Source organism: Molossus molossus, unplaced genomic scaffold, assembly GCF_014108415.1.
Source record: "Molossus molossus isolate mMolMol1 unplaced genomic scaffold, mMolMol1.p scaffold_m16_p_6, whole genome shotgun sequence".
NCBI classification, from domain to species: Eukaryota; Metazoa; Chordata; class Mammalia; order Chiroptera; family Molossidae; genus Molossus; species Molossus molossus.
In genome coordinates, this window is record NW_023425399.1 from 66,792,313 (window position 1) to 66,809,471 (window position 17,159).

A 17,159-nucleotide genomic window follows, 5' to 3' on the forward strand; every position below is an offset into this window, starting at 1 on the left:
CTGCATCTTAACCAGATCACTCCTGCTCTGTTGTTACTGGAATTAGCACTTTCTCATATCTCCACTCCTCACAGAGGACTAGTATATACTGTCATATATCCCTCTAGCCATGAACCATGGCAAACCAAGTACTTGCTTTACTCTGTAAATACCTGCCTCAGCTCTCTTTCTACAAGAATTATGCCACAGTTTCCTTTATGTTCTTTACTTTAATTTTTGGTGGTGTTAAAGAACTCATCCCACTTCTGGCCGCCTGATTGGTGCTAATAATTAAGTGATCAGTATTAGGGCTTCCCAAGAATGTGCCAGGAATTTTTAGGAAAGTTGCTTATGCTGTTTGAGCCTGTTTTGTCACCTGTAAAATAAACAACATTAACACCATCTTTGGGTATTTAGTAATGAATTTTAGAAATAACATATGTAAGACAAATTGCGTTATAATGGACCTATAGTATACACTCAATACGGATAACGTTTTTTTTTTCTTATTATATATTGTATTTATTGGTATATTATTCTTTTCTTTGCTAGATTCATATTTTCTAAAGTGCCTAGCATGTAGCAGATGTTCATTTAATGGGTTTTTGAATCAATAAATGAATAAACTAATAAATCATTGACAGTTATTACAAGTGATAGAAAATGCATGTAAAGGGGCACTTCTCTCTGTAGCCAAGGCTGCTGATCCACTATGATGTCAGTACAGATTTCCCCAGACATGATGGGCTCCTCTGGTGCCATCCTAACCGATTCATCCCAAGTTCCAGGTATAGGTTGGTACTCCAATCCCTCTGAAGCTAGGTTGATTATAGACCTTCCCTGGAAAACTCAATCTACTTTATAATAGAGGAAAACTGCATTTGTCCCTGATTTTATCATGACCTTAAAATAACAAAAGAAAACTTTCACACATTCATAAAGAATTTATTATGCACCATGTATCAGCAAATTTACAGTAAATAGGAAATGAATTCCTAAAAAAGAACCAACTGTCTAAATATTAATGCACTTAACATTGTGCTTCCATAGATGTGGATGATAACACTGTGATAATGATAGCAGCTACCATAATGCTCTATGTGTGGGGTTAGGGGAGGGGGAGAGATTTATGGTCACAACAACTGTAATGAGTTGGATTCAATTTTGTTTCACTGGAGAGAAACTGAAGCCTGAAGCCCCAGCAGGAAATATTTACCGAGGGTTGTGTGCTGGTGACCTCCTGTGGCACCTGTGCTTTCACTGACAGCGGAGGGCCCCTCCTAACAGCAGCAGAGGTTTGGGGCCTCTTTGCAGACAGGGATGTGCACACAGAAATCTAACAGGGACAGTCAATCAGCCTATAGAAAGAAACACCATTTGTCCTGGCCGATCCTTCTGCTCACGCCTGCCGTTAGGCTCCAACCACATCCAGGGTTCAGGATTCAGCCTTGACTCCAGTCTCTCCTCTTTCACCTACAGGCACCCCTTCCCATTCAAACCCAAAACATCCTAGCGAGTTTCAGGAGGATTAAGCATAATCCAGATATAATATTTTTGGATATATGAATGTTAAGAAACAATAGCATAATATTCTCTGATACTGGTAAACATTTTAGTTACCTATAATATTTTGTGATATGAATATTCAAGTTGGGGCTTACATATTGGAGGAAACTTTGAGTCATGTTTATATAATATTTTCATTGCTTCATTTGAAGCACATCTTTATATTATTCTTAAATTTTTAAGTTTCCAAAATTATAAAAACTATATATTCTGATGACTCTACCTACAATACTCTGCTGACCAGTGTCTAGAATCTGAAAATTTTCTCCAGACCGCAGGCTAATGCTCTAACCACTGGGCAAAACCGGCCAGGGCTAGAACCTGAAAATTTTCTCAAAGGACAATATGAAAAGGAACTTATTTGAGTGTGTTTAGTGAAAGAAGAATGTCTACTCAGTTTTAAAATACTGGATGTAGGTCTGTTCCAATGACATTGGTCACTGATTTATCACTATGAACTGACAACTGTGCCCTCATTTTATTACAAACTAGTGCTTTTGGCTGCCCATATTCGGACATGAACTTGAAAAAGGAGGCAACGCTCCATGATCGTCTGAGAGAACAAACACAGGCAAATTTGGAACCAGACTCTTCACATTTAAAACTGAAAAGTGTCTGTACTTTGAACTTCAACAGAAAACATGAAAAGGCAAACAGTCAGCCCAGGTAAGGAAGTTTTTGAAAATGTGAAGCAGAAAGTAAACCATGTAGAACAGTAAAAGAACAAATTTATTAATAGTAATAATTTGTTGTATTTCTTTGAAGTAATTATTTTTTATTTCTGGGAATTATTATGATCACTGGCTCATAGAATTCATTTAAGCCTTGATCTTCATTGAAAAAATATTTTGACTACTTCATCAAAAATTTGAATTTATTTTTATGTAAATGTATATATATTATATGTAAGCAAATAGAAAGCATAGCTCATTTGTAAAATTTTATAAGATTTCCTTTTACCTTGAAAACTTCTTTATTCTTTGGAATCATTTTGTAGAAATTATTCTTTGGGCATATGGCCGAGTATCTGTATCCAGCCAATCATATCAGGGTTTTCTCTTTACCTGTTAACTTGTCTCTGTCATCTTTAATCCAAATGTCTCTCAGATACAGATTTCTCCTGACTTTGAATAGTTTCCAATTTGATTTTTTGATAGCACAGCATCCTTTTGTAAAGGATGTAAATGTAAATTTACATTTTAATTATCAGGTAACAATGTTTATTTACATATAATCATTTTCTAAAGAGCTGCAAATGCAACTTTATTTGGTCTTTTTTAGCCTAAATTAGTAAATATTCTCAATAACATCTTTTCTATAAAAGAGCTTGATTCTTCATGCTGTGAAGAATAAATACAGAAAAATCTAACACTAAGTAAATAATCGGAGCCCAGACAAAGACAGAGCCAAGAAAAGCTTCACACTACAGATAGATAGAGAAGAGAAGTGGTTGTTTTTCGGACCCATCTGCAGGCAGAAGGCAGTCATATTCAAGCCCTTGAAAGACACTAGACCCTCTGCCAGCTTTGACAGAGCTGCTGCTTGAGGGCAATTGTATGTTCTCAACCTCCAAAGCCTTGCCCTTTTCATTTGGCAGACGCGCAGGGAAGATGTGCGTGCTTCTCTGTGGGAGCAGAGTTTGCATTGGAACAACTTTATGCCCATTTACTTCTTCGGTCCCAATAAGGGCACCCCTTTACTCCCAAGGGGAGACCTATTCATTGGGAGGGTACAGTTTTCACATGGATTTTATATCCAGCAGATTTTTGTTCATTTTTTCTTCATGAAAATGTTATACAGCATATCATTTTTGTTAAATAGCTTATTTTGATTTTTTTAAATTGATTTTTAGAGAGAGAGGAAGGAAGAGGGAGAGAGAGAGATAGAAACAATAATGAGAACATTGACTGGCCGCCTCCTGCATGACCCCTACCGGAGATTGGGCCCACAACCTGGGCATGTGCCCTGACCGGGAATCAAACTGGCGACCTCTTGATGCATGGGCTGATGCTCAACCACTGAGCCACACCGACAGGGCAGCTTATGTTGATTTTGATGGTTGTGCACACGACTGTGCAGATTTGCTCTCCTCCATTGCATGATCTATGTCCTATGGATGTGTACAGTCGTCCCTCGCCACTTTGCGCTTTGACTTTCGTGGCTTCACTCTATTGCGGTTTTTTCAAATACTATACTAAAAACTGCGATAGAGTGAAGCCACGAAAGTCGAAGCGCAAAGTGGCGAGGGACGACTGTATAAATAAAGAATCCTACTTTGCTGAAATTCATTTATCGCCGTAGAGTCTGGAACTGATTAACCGCAATAACAAGGGCCAACTGTATGCCTCTCTGTTTCTGTAGCTGCAGCTTGTATTTTTATTATTTTGTACACACCCACTATTCTTGTTGAATCTTCACAAGGTCTAGTTGTTCTTTCCTGGGCTTCACACCCACACTGTTTACAACTCTAAGTAGCTGAGAGTGTGAACATCCTTTCCATTTCCTTTTTGAGGGAGAATTTTTTATATTATTATTATTTTAAAATATATTTTAATTGATGTTTTAGAGAGAGATAGAAACATCGATGTCAGAGAAAAACATCAATCGGCTGCCTCCTGAACACCCCCCACTGGGGATCAAGCCCACAACTGGGCATGTACCCTGATTCGGAATTAAACCAGGACCTCTCAGTCCACAGGATGATGCTCAATCCACTGAGCCACACTGGCCCCATGAGGGAGAATTGTTTTAAAACTTTTCTAAGGAACAATGTTTGTTTATTTCCATACATGCATTTGCCCTTACCCTTGCTGTTCTGTTATCTTTTTTCCAAATAAAAACTCAGTCTCTCTTGTAACTTTCATCCTCAATGCCAAAAGTCATAGAGACTAAGCAGATCTTTGAACTGCTCTAAAAAATGATTACATGGTTGTATTTCTCAGAGGTCAGCTAAACTTTTCTTTTCAGCACAAATATATGGCTTCCCCTGCCTTGAACTTCTCTTAGGAATGTGCTCTTTTCAATATACTATTATGGGCTTTATCATTTTAAAGGGGCTTTGCATTGAAATGTATCAGATAAACATAATTACTATAGATAAAAAGAGAAAGGAGAGAAGGTGAGTTGATAATTGAGCAAAAAGTCACACATGATCCTGTTCTATCAAATCCTATTTCCTGTATGTACAGAACATGCAAGTTGCTGGATGGGGAGGGAAGTCACGGCACACGTCTTGAATTCTTAAACTTTCTTTTGCTTTCAAATTTCAGGCCCAAAGCCATCATTGCACTCCAGTCTCTATCCACTTCTATTTTGAACCAATCATCACAACAGTGTTTAGATAAGTAGTACTGGCAGTCGTGCCCACTTTGTACCCCATCTCCATGACATCCTGTTCACGGTCTAGAATTCCAGTGGGAGGTAAAAAGAGGACATCAACAAAGAATAACACGTCTAATTATGAGTAGATGAAAAGTTTCCTTGTACTAATTTCCTGAGTTTGCCTTTCCCCTAATCCAAATCTTGACTCTTAATCTTATAAGATATCAGATACAGGTAGAGAGAATATTTAAATCCCATCTGTTCTACATGATAAGAAAAAATAATTTTTACTTGATTCATGTCCAATCGTAAGCATGGTGGCTAAATTAGTGTAAACTAGATTTATAATTTCCACTGGCCTCAACCTATCCCTCCATCACTGGCTCTAGATAGGCCTTTTGTAATTTCTTACACAAGCAATAATTGTCACCTTAGAATCTCCAGACTTCTTGCAATTCATGTACAAAATATAAACTTCACTCTTGACATTCTTCCAAAATCAATTAGATGATGCCCGACAATTTTAGGAATTTTGTCTTTTTCTTAACTGCATCCCAGTTTTGTGTTTATTTTTAAAAAGTATGTTTGTTCTTTGAAGAGGGAATTATTAGTAAATATTTAGCCTCCATAATTTTGTAGTAGAAATAGTCTATTTACACTCACGTTTTCTTAGTAGAGAGTCAAATTTTAAACTTGAGTGGATTATATAATGATAGATGTTTAGAAAATTAACCTTCATAGTAGTAAGATTACATATTAATACAACTTTGAAGAGTCAGGTTCACAATAGGTCACCATTACTGAAAAACTATTTAGATATTTATTTTCCCTTGTACAATAGAGTAGTAGTATGTTTATGCTGCTTTAAATAGAGGTATATGACCTTCTACTTGAGTGTCCTTCACTTTGGTATATACTCTAGAAGGGAAAAAAGCCTTTAATTTGTTTAACAGTGTATAGTTTGCAGAAACATTACCTTTGGAGCTCCCATAATCTTGTGATTTAGGCAAAGCAGAAACTATTATCATCATAGTGTTGCCATTAATAGATAAGGAGTAGAGATCCTTACCAGTAGCTGACCTGGGACCCAAACATAGGTCTTTTTATTAAATTCAGAACATTCCTAGTTCAGTAAACTAATAATAATAACACCAAAAATAGCAACAATAATAATTAACTAATATTAATATTATACACTTACGTTGTGCTAAACAATTTCTATACATCATCCTGTTAGTTTTATTTCATTGTCACAACCACTTGGTTAACTCTGATTTTTATAATGTGGGTACCTTAAGATTAGAGAGGTTAAGCAAAGTGTTCGAGATCACACAGATAATCAGTAGAAAGTTGGAATTAGAATCCAGAACTGCCTGACTCCAAAACCTATGCATGTTTCAACGACGTTAGGCCAGCAACGGAAACATCAGTTTAGGACTTGGAAATGCATGGCTGAGTTTATAGGTGGACTGTTTTCTATAGCTGTCTAGGATTCTCAGGGTCATCTCATAGGCATGGATTTCTTATTTTGTGAAAATAGAACTACTGAAGGGGAAGAATCTTACTTATGTTTTCACAAAACTGTTCATTCTTATTTATACTATATATATTCCACATTGAATATACTAAAGGCTTTCATTTCTAATAAGGGAATAAAATTATACTCATTAAAAGTTTTATCATAAAGAAAATTACTTTGAAATGCAACTCTTCCAACTTCCCCCTGTATTCTGTTAGCTAGCTTCTTCAGGCCAAAGTAGGACATTTTTTTTTCTGGCATTTCCAACCCACATAAGTATTCTTTAATAACTTCTTTTACCTCTCTAAAGCAGTGTTTAATATATTTTAATTCACACAATTGGTAGAACCATCATTAGTTAAAATACCTGTCATATTCAATCATTACTATTAAGAAAATCCAAGAAAATGCCTAATAAAACTTACTTTGTTTTTCCTAATGCCTGCCATAATATTAACTTTATGCACTTCCCTAAGGCCTATATTGATGATGAAAATGGCTGGGGAAAGTTATGGTGATCAGAGAGAATTGCATGTAGTGGAATCATTCTTTAATGATTCTCATAATAAATTGCACAGCCCTGCCACGAGCCAACTAGTTTATTTCCACTACTCAAATTAACTGCAACATAAATACCTTCTTATGAGGTCCAGTCTCAGAATTAAAATAACGTTAGTGGGTCGTTCCACATTAACTTTCCAAGTTATAAAATAGATTTTTTTAACCTATCTGTCTTTTCTCTCACTCCTTCTCACATAAATTCACTGCTTTGGGGATAAAGGCTACCCAGTGTCCCGCTCACCCCTGTCATCATCACAATGTGGATTTTATTCCTGAGCTGGTGCCTTTGTTCCCATTCCTACCTCGTTTATTCCTGCCTATATCTTCTCCATTCTCCAAAGCTTGTCTCTGTCTTGAAGTTTTCTATAGCAGCTCCAACCCATGTGAGCTTCTTGAGGTTAGAGATTGTGTTTTGCACGTCTCTATATTTCTAACACCGAATATAATGCCAGACAGCTAGTAGGCACTCAGTACGTTAGGTAGTTTGAGCAACGGCTGTGTGCCAGGGACTGTGCTAGGCCCTGGGATATGGATCAAGTAAGAGATAATCTCATTTCTTGTTCATAGTTTATGTATGTGTGTCTACATGTGCCTTTTTAATACTTGTTTAGTGTGTGCCTTGTTTTCTCAAAAAAGATTGGAGGCTGGGAAAGAGTAAGAACCAATTTCCATTTTGCTTTTGTTTTTTTCTTCATTAATTTTCCATTATAGTCTTAGTAAATCTTAGTTGACTGATTCAGATATATACATTAGTTTTCCTCTTAGAATCTCAATTTCTTCAACTGTAAAGATAAAATATGAGGCTTAGATTTTGACTACAGGTATATAGATATAGATAAATATAGATATAAGATAGTATAGTTGTATAACTGGGCCTGGCACATAGTAGAGACTGTTTAAAGAGTAGTTACATATCTTTTTTCTTTTTATAAAAATTGTTGATTTTAAAGCCTTGCAATTTGATCAGTTCTAATTATATATACATACCACACATCTTTACACCAAACATAGAAATTCAGACCTTTATTTATCTGTAATATTACTCAGCATCTGGAACTACATTAAACCCTTAATCAGCTGAGCCGTGATCAAAGTACGAAGACACCCAGGCTCCTCCTGAGCATGTAGAGGACTGTGGCTGGACAGAAAATCTGCAGGCCATCCAGACAAGTTCCCTCCCTGAGGACCCTGAGGAACCTCTAACCAGGTGTGACAATCCTGGAGCTTAGCAATGGGGAAGGACCCAAAAGGTTATCTAATCCAGCTTTTTCAACATAGAAATAAGGATATCAAAGCTAAAGAATTCATTTTCCTGTTGATACTGTCATTAATTTCAACGTTTCAAGCCCTCTGACTTCCAGGTCATTGCTCTGCTCACTATTTTGTACCTCCTCCTACCCCAGAATTAAGATTCAGCCAGAAAAGATTGATTTATGGCATGTGAATACCTGAATGACACCTACCTTGCTGAATTCAAGATTCTGACCATAGCCAGGTTCTAAAATTGAACCCATTCATCCATTCAACATTTATCCATTGAACAAATATTTAGAAAGGTTCTATTCCAAGTCCTAGTGATACAGCAGTGAACAAAACAGACTAAAATCCATGTCCTTTTTCAGCTTTCACTTAGTGATAAGAAAATCACCCCAAGCTAGAAAGTGACAGAACAGATATTTGTACTTAAGCAAGATGACTCTAATCCCTGCAGTCTTGGCAGTGGGCGTGTTGATTCACTCATTGCATCAGCATTCATTCATTCATTCAGCAGATACGTATGGAGCTTCTACTGTTGCCATGTGGTATGTCAGTGGCAGGAGATATGGAAGTGAACAATATAGTCCCATCCCTGCAAGGAGTATATCTCAGGTAGAGAGTGAAATACAAGTAAACCATAATTAAAGAGAAAAATCACAGATTGTAATGTGTGCCATGAAAGAAGGAGAAGGGTAACACTTAAAATGCATTCAGCCATTACCCATCTTAAAGTCCTAGGGACCATAAGCAGATCCAGGCCATGAAGAAAAAAGGGGGCAGGATTCTGTTGAATATTTTGCAGATTTAAAATGAAATGAGGGCCCGGATGGTGTGGCTCAGTGGTTGAGTGTTGATCCATGCACCAAGAGGTTGCTGGTTTGATTCTTGGTCAGGGAACATGCCTAGGTTGTGGGCCAAATCCCCAGTGGGGTATATGCAGGAGGTGGCCAGTTGATGTTCTCTCTCACCGCTGTTTCTGTCTCTCTCTCCTTCTCTCTCCAAAATCAATAAATAAAACAATATTAAAAAAAAAATGAAATGAGGTGTGTCAAGATCAACTCAGGAGTGTAGACAGAAACCGTGATGAGGAGAGTACCGGGCCCTCTTTCACGTCCACTTGTCTTAGTTCCTTTGACACTTCCATTATAGCCCTGTGGTTCCTAAACAAAGTTACCATTTTGCTGAAATGTTATAAACTAACCAATGTATGCCTTAAAAACTTTAAAAAATACTTTTCTGAACTGATTCTCTTAAGGCATTTTATAATTTATTGTGAATTTCTGGATTTCTGGAATCCTGGGTTAGCCCCGGCTCTTAGTAATCAAATCCTATCTACTTCTGTAGAACAGTGTGCTAAAATATTCATGATTCTTTGCAAAAGGAAACATTGGTGTTCTTGAACCCCAGATAAACAAAAATTTGTCAACCAAGCACCAGTGGATATTTTTTTCTCATCTACATACTTAATCTAGCTTTACAGTAATTATTTCTCATTTATTGCAAAAAGTAAAGTTAGGACATTTAACATGTTTTTTTCTCCATAAGTAAAGCAATGCTTGTGTATTATAGGAAAATGAGAAAATATAGATTAATATAAGTAGAAAAATTAAAAATATTAATAATACCCAGACCTTTTCCTATCAAATAGCAGAAGTTAAAGGCTTATAAGAATATGACAAAATTCCTAGCAATAAATCAGGTAATATAGAAGTTTTAAAACAATAATAAATTCTCACTCCCCACTCCTCAACTCTGACGCCACGTCCTGAGATTATATGTGTGAATAGATTGTCATGTTGTCTTTTACACTTTTTCTGTATGTATGGATACATACAGATATGCAGAAATACACTCATTCTTTTTGTAAAAAATTACATTAATTTTCTGTTAATGCTTCTTGGAAGGTTAGCTTGAATCGCTCTGGGTAGATTATAATATAACCATGTTAAATATTGGGAAAGATGCTGCATCGCTGAAAGGGTAACATGAGAACAAATCTTGAAAGGACGCTGACATTAAATTCTGAGGCTTTAATAAAATACACACACATTTTATTCCAAGTGTATAATGGTAGACTAAATGAGGCACCCGTGAGTAAATCCACACTTCTGACCAGAAGAAACATAATCTGGTCTTGGACTTTTATTTTTATATGGAAATGTTGTAAAGACATAGACAACTAAGTACCCACAAAGAATAAGGAAATTTGCCTTATCCCTTATGGACAGCCTGTGAAACCGTTGTTTGCTAGCTCAAAGAAAATCTGACGATAAAAGATATCAGCTAAATATATTTCATCTATTTAACAATACATTGTAGATAATTTGCTATAGCAATACAAGTGGATTCAGTGCATTATTTTTAATAACTGTATCATATTCCATAGTGTGGACATACCTTAACTTATTTTACTCATTTTCCTATTGACAGGTATTCAGGCTGTTTCCAGTATTTTTCCTCTTATAAATAATGCTGCAGTAAACATTTTCATATGTGTTATTTATTGATACTTTATAATACAGTGTTCTTCAAAGTTTAATTACTTTTTATTTACAAACTAATTATATTGTATGAATCCTTCTTTAGATTGATAGTCTTACAGGTCCTTGATCCATTTTGCTTTACTATAAATACATTCACATATACAAATATACATACATACAAGCATGCATGCAGTATGTATATCTGTAGGAAGCTTTTGCAGCCTTCGTAATCTGCCCCCAGCCTGCACATCTGCCTCATCGCACACCACGCCCCATTACTAATTCTTCTCACCCCTTCCTCCACATGTCTGTGCCTTCGCTTTGTGCCTCTCAGTACTTCCCATAGTAAAATTTCTTTTGAGGTTCAGTTCAGACTCATTTTCTCCTGAAAGGTTTTTGTAATCTCTTGACTTTGAAGCAGAAAATCCCTCTCCTGTTTGTGATCCCATAGCACCTTCTGCATTTCTGTGTTGTTGCCCTTTTCCCAGCCTCCTTCGTGAGAACGCTGGCAGTGCACACAGCTGTGTCCTGTTAGATGCTCAGTCTCTTGACACAGGCTCCATCTTGGCTGAATGCAACGCCTACATGTAGGAAAAGCCTAAAGAAATGTTTATTGGACTTGGACAATGTACCTAAATGTCAAAGGTGGTCAAACCCCAGTATTTGCCTTTTAAGCAAATAAGTCAATACAGTTATTAAGGCAATTTTGGGGAAATAGCAAAGTAAAACATTGACATGTGGGATGTATATTCTGGCCCTAGGGACCTTTTACTTTACTTCTAGAACAGGGGTCAGCATACTTTTTTTGTAAAGGGTCAGATAATAAGTATGTTAAGCTCTGCCAGATCTCTGCTACAATTACTCAGCTTGACTGTAGTGTGAAAGCCGTCTTGGGCGGTGAGTAAATGAATAGACATGGCTGTATTCTAGTAACCCTCCATTTACAAAAACAGGCAATGGACAGGATCTTATGTGTGGGCTACAGTTTGCCAACTCCTACCGTAGAAGGAGTCTAGCTACATTTACACTGAGTTAAATTCAAATTCTGGCTCTCTTACTTTGACTCGTCTGCTTATTATGTGACTTTGGGCAAGCCATTTACGCTGTCATTTTCAACACATAAATGTAAGGTTCATAGTACTTCCTACATGTTAGGTATCTAGTTCAGGGCTTATCATTTACTGAACACAGAAATGGTAGCCACTAATTTGCCACATTCAAAGTAGTGGAAGCATAGAAAGAGGGTCGGAGAACACGCAGTCTCTCTTCTTTGTTTTTCATCTGAAAGTAGCAAAATCCTAAGGAAAAGACAAGAGGAAAAACAGTGGTAGCAGAGATTATCAGATGATGGTGGCAGGTCTCACCAAAAGAAGCAGTAATCCTCTAAGTCATATATACTCTAGAATGCGTCAGGACAGACAGACAAGTAGCTTGACACCTGCTGCAGCAACAGCAATACTATTAATAAAAGATTTTGAATATTGCTTAGAGTGCCTGAAGCTCTGAAAACTATACAAAATGTATAAGCCAGGCTTCAAGAATTGTTGGTAAAATAGTGATACCTGCAAATTTCAATGATACTATCTTTTTAGCTAAAATACAAACATTTCAACTGACTATATGCAGTAGGCTTTTATGATGCAACACTTCAGTGCCTTTTCCCACTGCCATCAAGATAAAGCCCAGACACTTGAGAACAACATGCAGACCTCTCCACAGCTTGTCTCCAACTTATTCTTTCAGCCTCACTTTTGATCTTTTCTTTCCTTGCACAGCACAGATGCTTCATCCAAATAAGTTGATTAGCTTATTCCCGTCTCCAGAACACTTCCCCCTCCCATTTTGCTTATGCTCGTTCTCTTCCAGTCTAATTCCCTAGACTTTTGCAAACCCATCAGTCATCCACATCCCCATTCTTTCTGGACCAGATACAGCTGAGTCCTCTTCAAAGTAATCCTACTAGTCTAGTGCCAAGCAATATCCTCCCTCCAGCTTCCAGGGACATTCTTATTATTCTCTCTCCTTTTCTTTTGCTCTGCTTGTGACATCTCCTTGAAGCCTTCTGTAAATGCTCAGTAAACCCTACATCGTGTGTCCACTAGAAAGAAACTTGGAATTTGGAGTATGAAGGCTTCAGTTTATGTCCTGGCTCCACCATCATCTCACTGTGTGCCCAAGATGGGCAACTGGTTTAATATCTCTGAGCCTCAATTTCTTTATTAATAACAAAGGTCCTATACCTACCTTATAGTTTTTGTGAGAATGAAATGAGGTTAAATGAAATCTAGAGTTCCGGGAGTGCTTGGAAGGTACCTACCTCATTCAGGAAATGTAACTGAATCTGAACTGTTTGCAGGGTTTGCCTTGGTTTAGCTCTATAGCAATGTCATAATTTTGGAAGCACAAACTATATCAAAACATATTTGTGATTAATTGCAGTACCTGGCATATTAATAAAAAGCCACTCAATACATTTAGTGGATTTATTTTTATGTTTCTTTTTAAAATCCCCATCACAATTATGTAAGGCATACTAACTTCTATCCTTTAATTTTGTAATCTAGAACCAAGCTCTTCATCAGCATATATTGCAGAGGGATGCTTTAAGATGGTCTAAAAATCAAATCAGTTTTATAAAATGTTTAAAGCTTGGGGGAAAATTACCAAGGTTTTCCAGAAATGTGTGCACAGAGCTAAAATATTTTTCCACCTTAAGTTTTGCAAAATTACTACTTTGTGCACATATTATGCCTCCAGCATTCCATGTTGACTAGCTCTCTCCACCAGATGCTCACTGCTTAAATTTAAGCCCTCTTTCTGTAGTTTATATTTTTCCTTTAAGAATGTAAATAAATCCTGATGATATACACAAAGAGAATATAATGAAAATTATCTATAATGAATTAATGAAATTATTCCACACATTTTTATGCATGTCCATGATGCATAAGAATTTGTAGCCTATTTTATAATATATTGCTTCACTAATTGTTCAGAACAAACCCTGTAAGGCAAGTACTATCTCCATTTTGCAGATTGGGAAGCTGAGACCTCTAGAATTTACACCTGCACCCTGGGTCACAAACTTAGGACACAGGTACTAAGCCATGGAGCCAGGTCTTCCTACACTAAGTGTGCTGCTCTTTGCACTGCACCACAGGTGATTAACTACCCGGAGTTAGTATGCTCAACAGTAGCTATGTAGAGCCTCCTCTTAAAGCCCCAAAATGGGATTTCAGTAATTATTTTTCAGTTTCTTGTTGTTGTTTTTATGAGAAAGTAACAACAACAATAAAAAAGTCTTAATTGTTAAAACAAATCTAACTGATAAATTGAATATGTTTCTATCATGATATACATGTTTATAGAACATATAGATAAAATTACCTCAAATATAGTACAAGTCACTTATATTTCCATGTAAGGTTTTAGTAACTGAATCAGATTCCTTGTCTAAATCAGAAATGGACACAGTGCAGGCATGTCTGCCTACCTCAAAGGCTTGTCTGTGAGCATGAGCCAAGAGAGTTGCTCTCCAAGTGCAATCACAAAATATATTTGCAAAGCAAGGTATTATAATTTTCATTAAAATCCTAAATATTACAGATAAGTTAATCAACTATCTTGAGTTCGCTCTAAAATTAATTATTAGTTAATTAGCAACATTGGGAAAGTTTTATTTTAGAACCTACCATATCCATTACAAACTATGAGCCTCAAATTTTTATGAAGTTCCATGCAAGTTACAAAATTAGTCCTTACTGCATACTGAAACATTTAAAAGTTAATTAACTCTCTGACATTCAACAGTGTTACCAAACTACTTTATACAGTTGTTCGAGCACAATGTATATAATCTTCTGATTAAAATAAGGGCTAAAATTGTCAGTAGCAATTATATACCCACCTACAGTCCCTAATAGCTCCTCCTGAGAATCTGAAGAGATTATTCTCCAGGGAGTTTTACAAACATTGGCAATAATAGAAGAGAGAGGGCCTTTTAAGTTTTGATTTCAGAGTTAGAGTTTCTGAACAAAAATGTATTGTTAAATATTAAATTGAAGAAGTTTTCTAACAATTTTCTGTGGAGCAAAATACTAGCTAATTCACCATTGTTTACTCTGTGTGTTTTTTTTGTGTGTGTTTTTAATGTAAGTTGTTTATTAATCAACCCACTTACAAAGCAGGTGGCTTAATGCAAGCTTATTGACATCTTCACATATAATCCATGGGAACATGTCTTCCATATATAGACAGTGATGTTACTGACTGATGCATTTGCAATCTGGGACATATTAAGCATATTTAAACAAATAAAAGTAGGCTATCCTGTATATAAAAGTATCTTGATAATATGCATCCTAAAGTGAATTAAATCTTTCTCCAAAGGAGAAATGTTAGTATGTTAACTTAACCTTATATTCTATATGTGGTTTCCATTTAAATGTGTGCTGCTGTCATGATTTATTCCTGCCTCACAGGATAATCAATCTAAATTTTATTTCTGTTCTTTGTCCAGACTTGTACAGCAGGCAAAGTGTTTGAAAATCAAAGAAAAAGAAGATCTTGACTTAGACAATCTCTTCAGAGGTAAAAACAGACTATACTTTTTGTTGTGAAGATGTTTTATTTGTTTGTTTGGTTGGTTTTACGGTTGCAGTGGGGGATGACGGGAAGAACCTGCCTCTAAGTCGAGAGACTTGCGGTCTAGTCCCAACCTTAGGAATAATAAGTTCTGTCACTTCACTGCTCTGAACCTTAATTTTCTCATTTTTAAAGTGAAAGGACTGGGATTTCTGTGGTACTCACTCATGATAGGACAAATCTAAACCTGTGGAAGTAAAAGTCTCAGTGGTAAATCTTTTTCTGCCATCTGCAGAGGGCACAGAGGGAAACCAGAAGTGTCTCATTGAACTTTTATAAGTCAGCGGACCAGGAAATGTACCTCATTAGTAAGACAGGCAAGAAGATTATTGTAAAAAAGTTTAATTATTAAAAGCTGGGGGATTATTAGAGTATAGGAAAAAGAAGTACATGTTTTCATTTAATTATGTTTCTTTCCAATTAAGGCTCAATGTAGACAAAAATTTCATCTATAATTTTGGGATTATATTGTAGCAAGCCAAGGAATAAATTTTCCCTTGGTTGTGTTAATTTAGTGCAACAATTTTTATTTGGTCAGATTGAAACATAGGTAATTTTTAATTAGTATAATTATGCCTTTAGCCATAGTAGTTTCATAGGTTTGTATCTCCCAAAACATGATAGGAGGTCTGTTTATCTTTTAGAGAAAAAGGAAATTAGTGAGTTTTCTGCTGACTTGGCCAAAAGTACAACGAATTAGCCCAGTTTGGTAGCACTGCACGTCATCTCCATTGCAATTACTCATTCTACTTGTCTTAAGGGAAAAGAGTATACTTGGCAGTCATTGAACAAAAGGGCTGTGACTTCCATGAGCAAAGCTAACCTGCTCAGCTTGTGGTTGGAAGAAATCAGCCACAAAGGAAGGAGTCATCTTTTCCTCAGAAAATAGAGGGCAGTTAAGTTACTTTGGTTTCCTTGTGCATCTACACATTTCTTCCTAAGCAGAGGAATCTCTGTGTGATGTAACTGGTTCTGAACAGCACTTTGCAGAAAAGAAAATAAATAACTGATACTTCAGAAACCGCCTCATACAAATGTAAACAACATCTTTTGGAATGCTACATGGAGCCCTAAAAAAGTGTCAGTGTGTTAATTCATATTTTGACACTTTTGAAAATATCTCCACAGAGTAATTATGTATATGTTCCTGTTAAAACAGATACACAATTTTGTAGTTCACATAGTAAAAGTAGTAATGAGGATCATCCATGCAAAAATAGAAAATATCACTAGCAAAATGCATGTGCATGATATGAAAGATGAAATCCCTAACTTGTTTAATATGCACTTCTTGTTTTCTGCATCATTTTTTTTTATATCCTCACCCGAGGACATTTTTGCATTTATCTTCAGATAGAGTGGGAGGGAGAGAGGGAGGAAGGAAGAGAGAAACATCAATGTGAGAGAGACATCGAGTGGTTGCCACCCTCACAAACCCAACCTGGGCTGGGAACAAACTACAACTGAGGTATGTGCCCTTAGCGGGAACCGAATCCAGGACTCTTCGGTCCATGGGTCGATCCTCTAACGGCTGAGCCAAACAGGCCAGGACTGCATCATTTTAAAAAAAGATTATAACCACATACATTTATTTATTCATGCATACACTGTGCTTTTTAATCAAAACATTTTGATTTCCTCACGGTAAAAGTCTCTGTTCACAGATACAGAGCAGTAATAACACAGGAGCCTTCCCGGAAGCACCCTGCCTGATGCCCAGCACACAGCTAGCTGCCTGGGGCCCATAGCCTCTCTTGTTGAGAAAAGGCCTTCAGGGATCTACTCTAGCCCAGCAAAATTGACAGGATGTATTTAGCACCTGCTTTCTC

At 36.6% G+C, this 17,159-nt stretch overlaps 1 protein-coding gene across 1 annotated transcript in view; it reads left to right on the forward strand.

The window, feature by feature from the left end:
- Window positions 1-17,159, forward strand: part of L3MBTL4 (L3MBTL histone methyl-lysine binding protein 4) — a 381,883-nt gene that overhangs the window by 254,062 nt on the left and 110,662 nt on the right. The window contains exons 13-14 of the mRNA XM_036245527.1: window positions 2,038-2,211; window positions 15,206-15,276. Of these exons, the coding sequence (XP_036101420.1) occupies window positions 2,038-2,211; window positions 15,206-15,276 (245 nt within the window). The remainder of the gene's footprint in view (window positions 1-2,037; window positions 2,212-15,205; window positions 15,277-17,159) is intronic.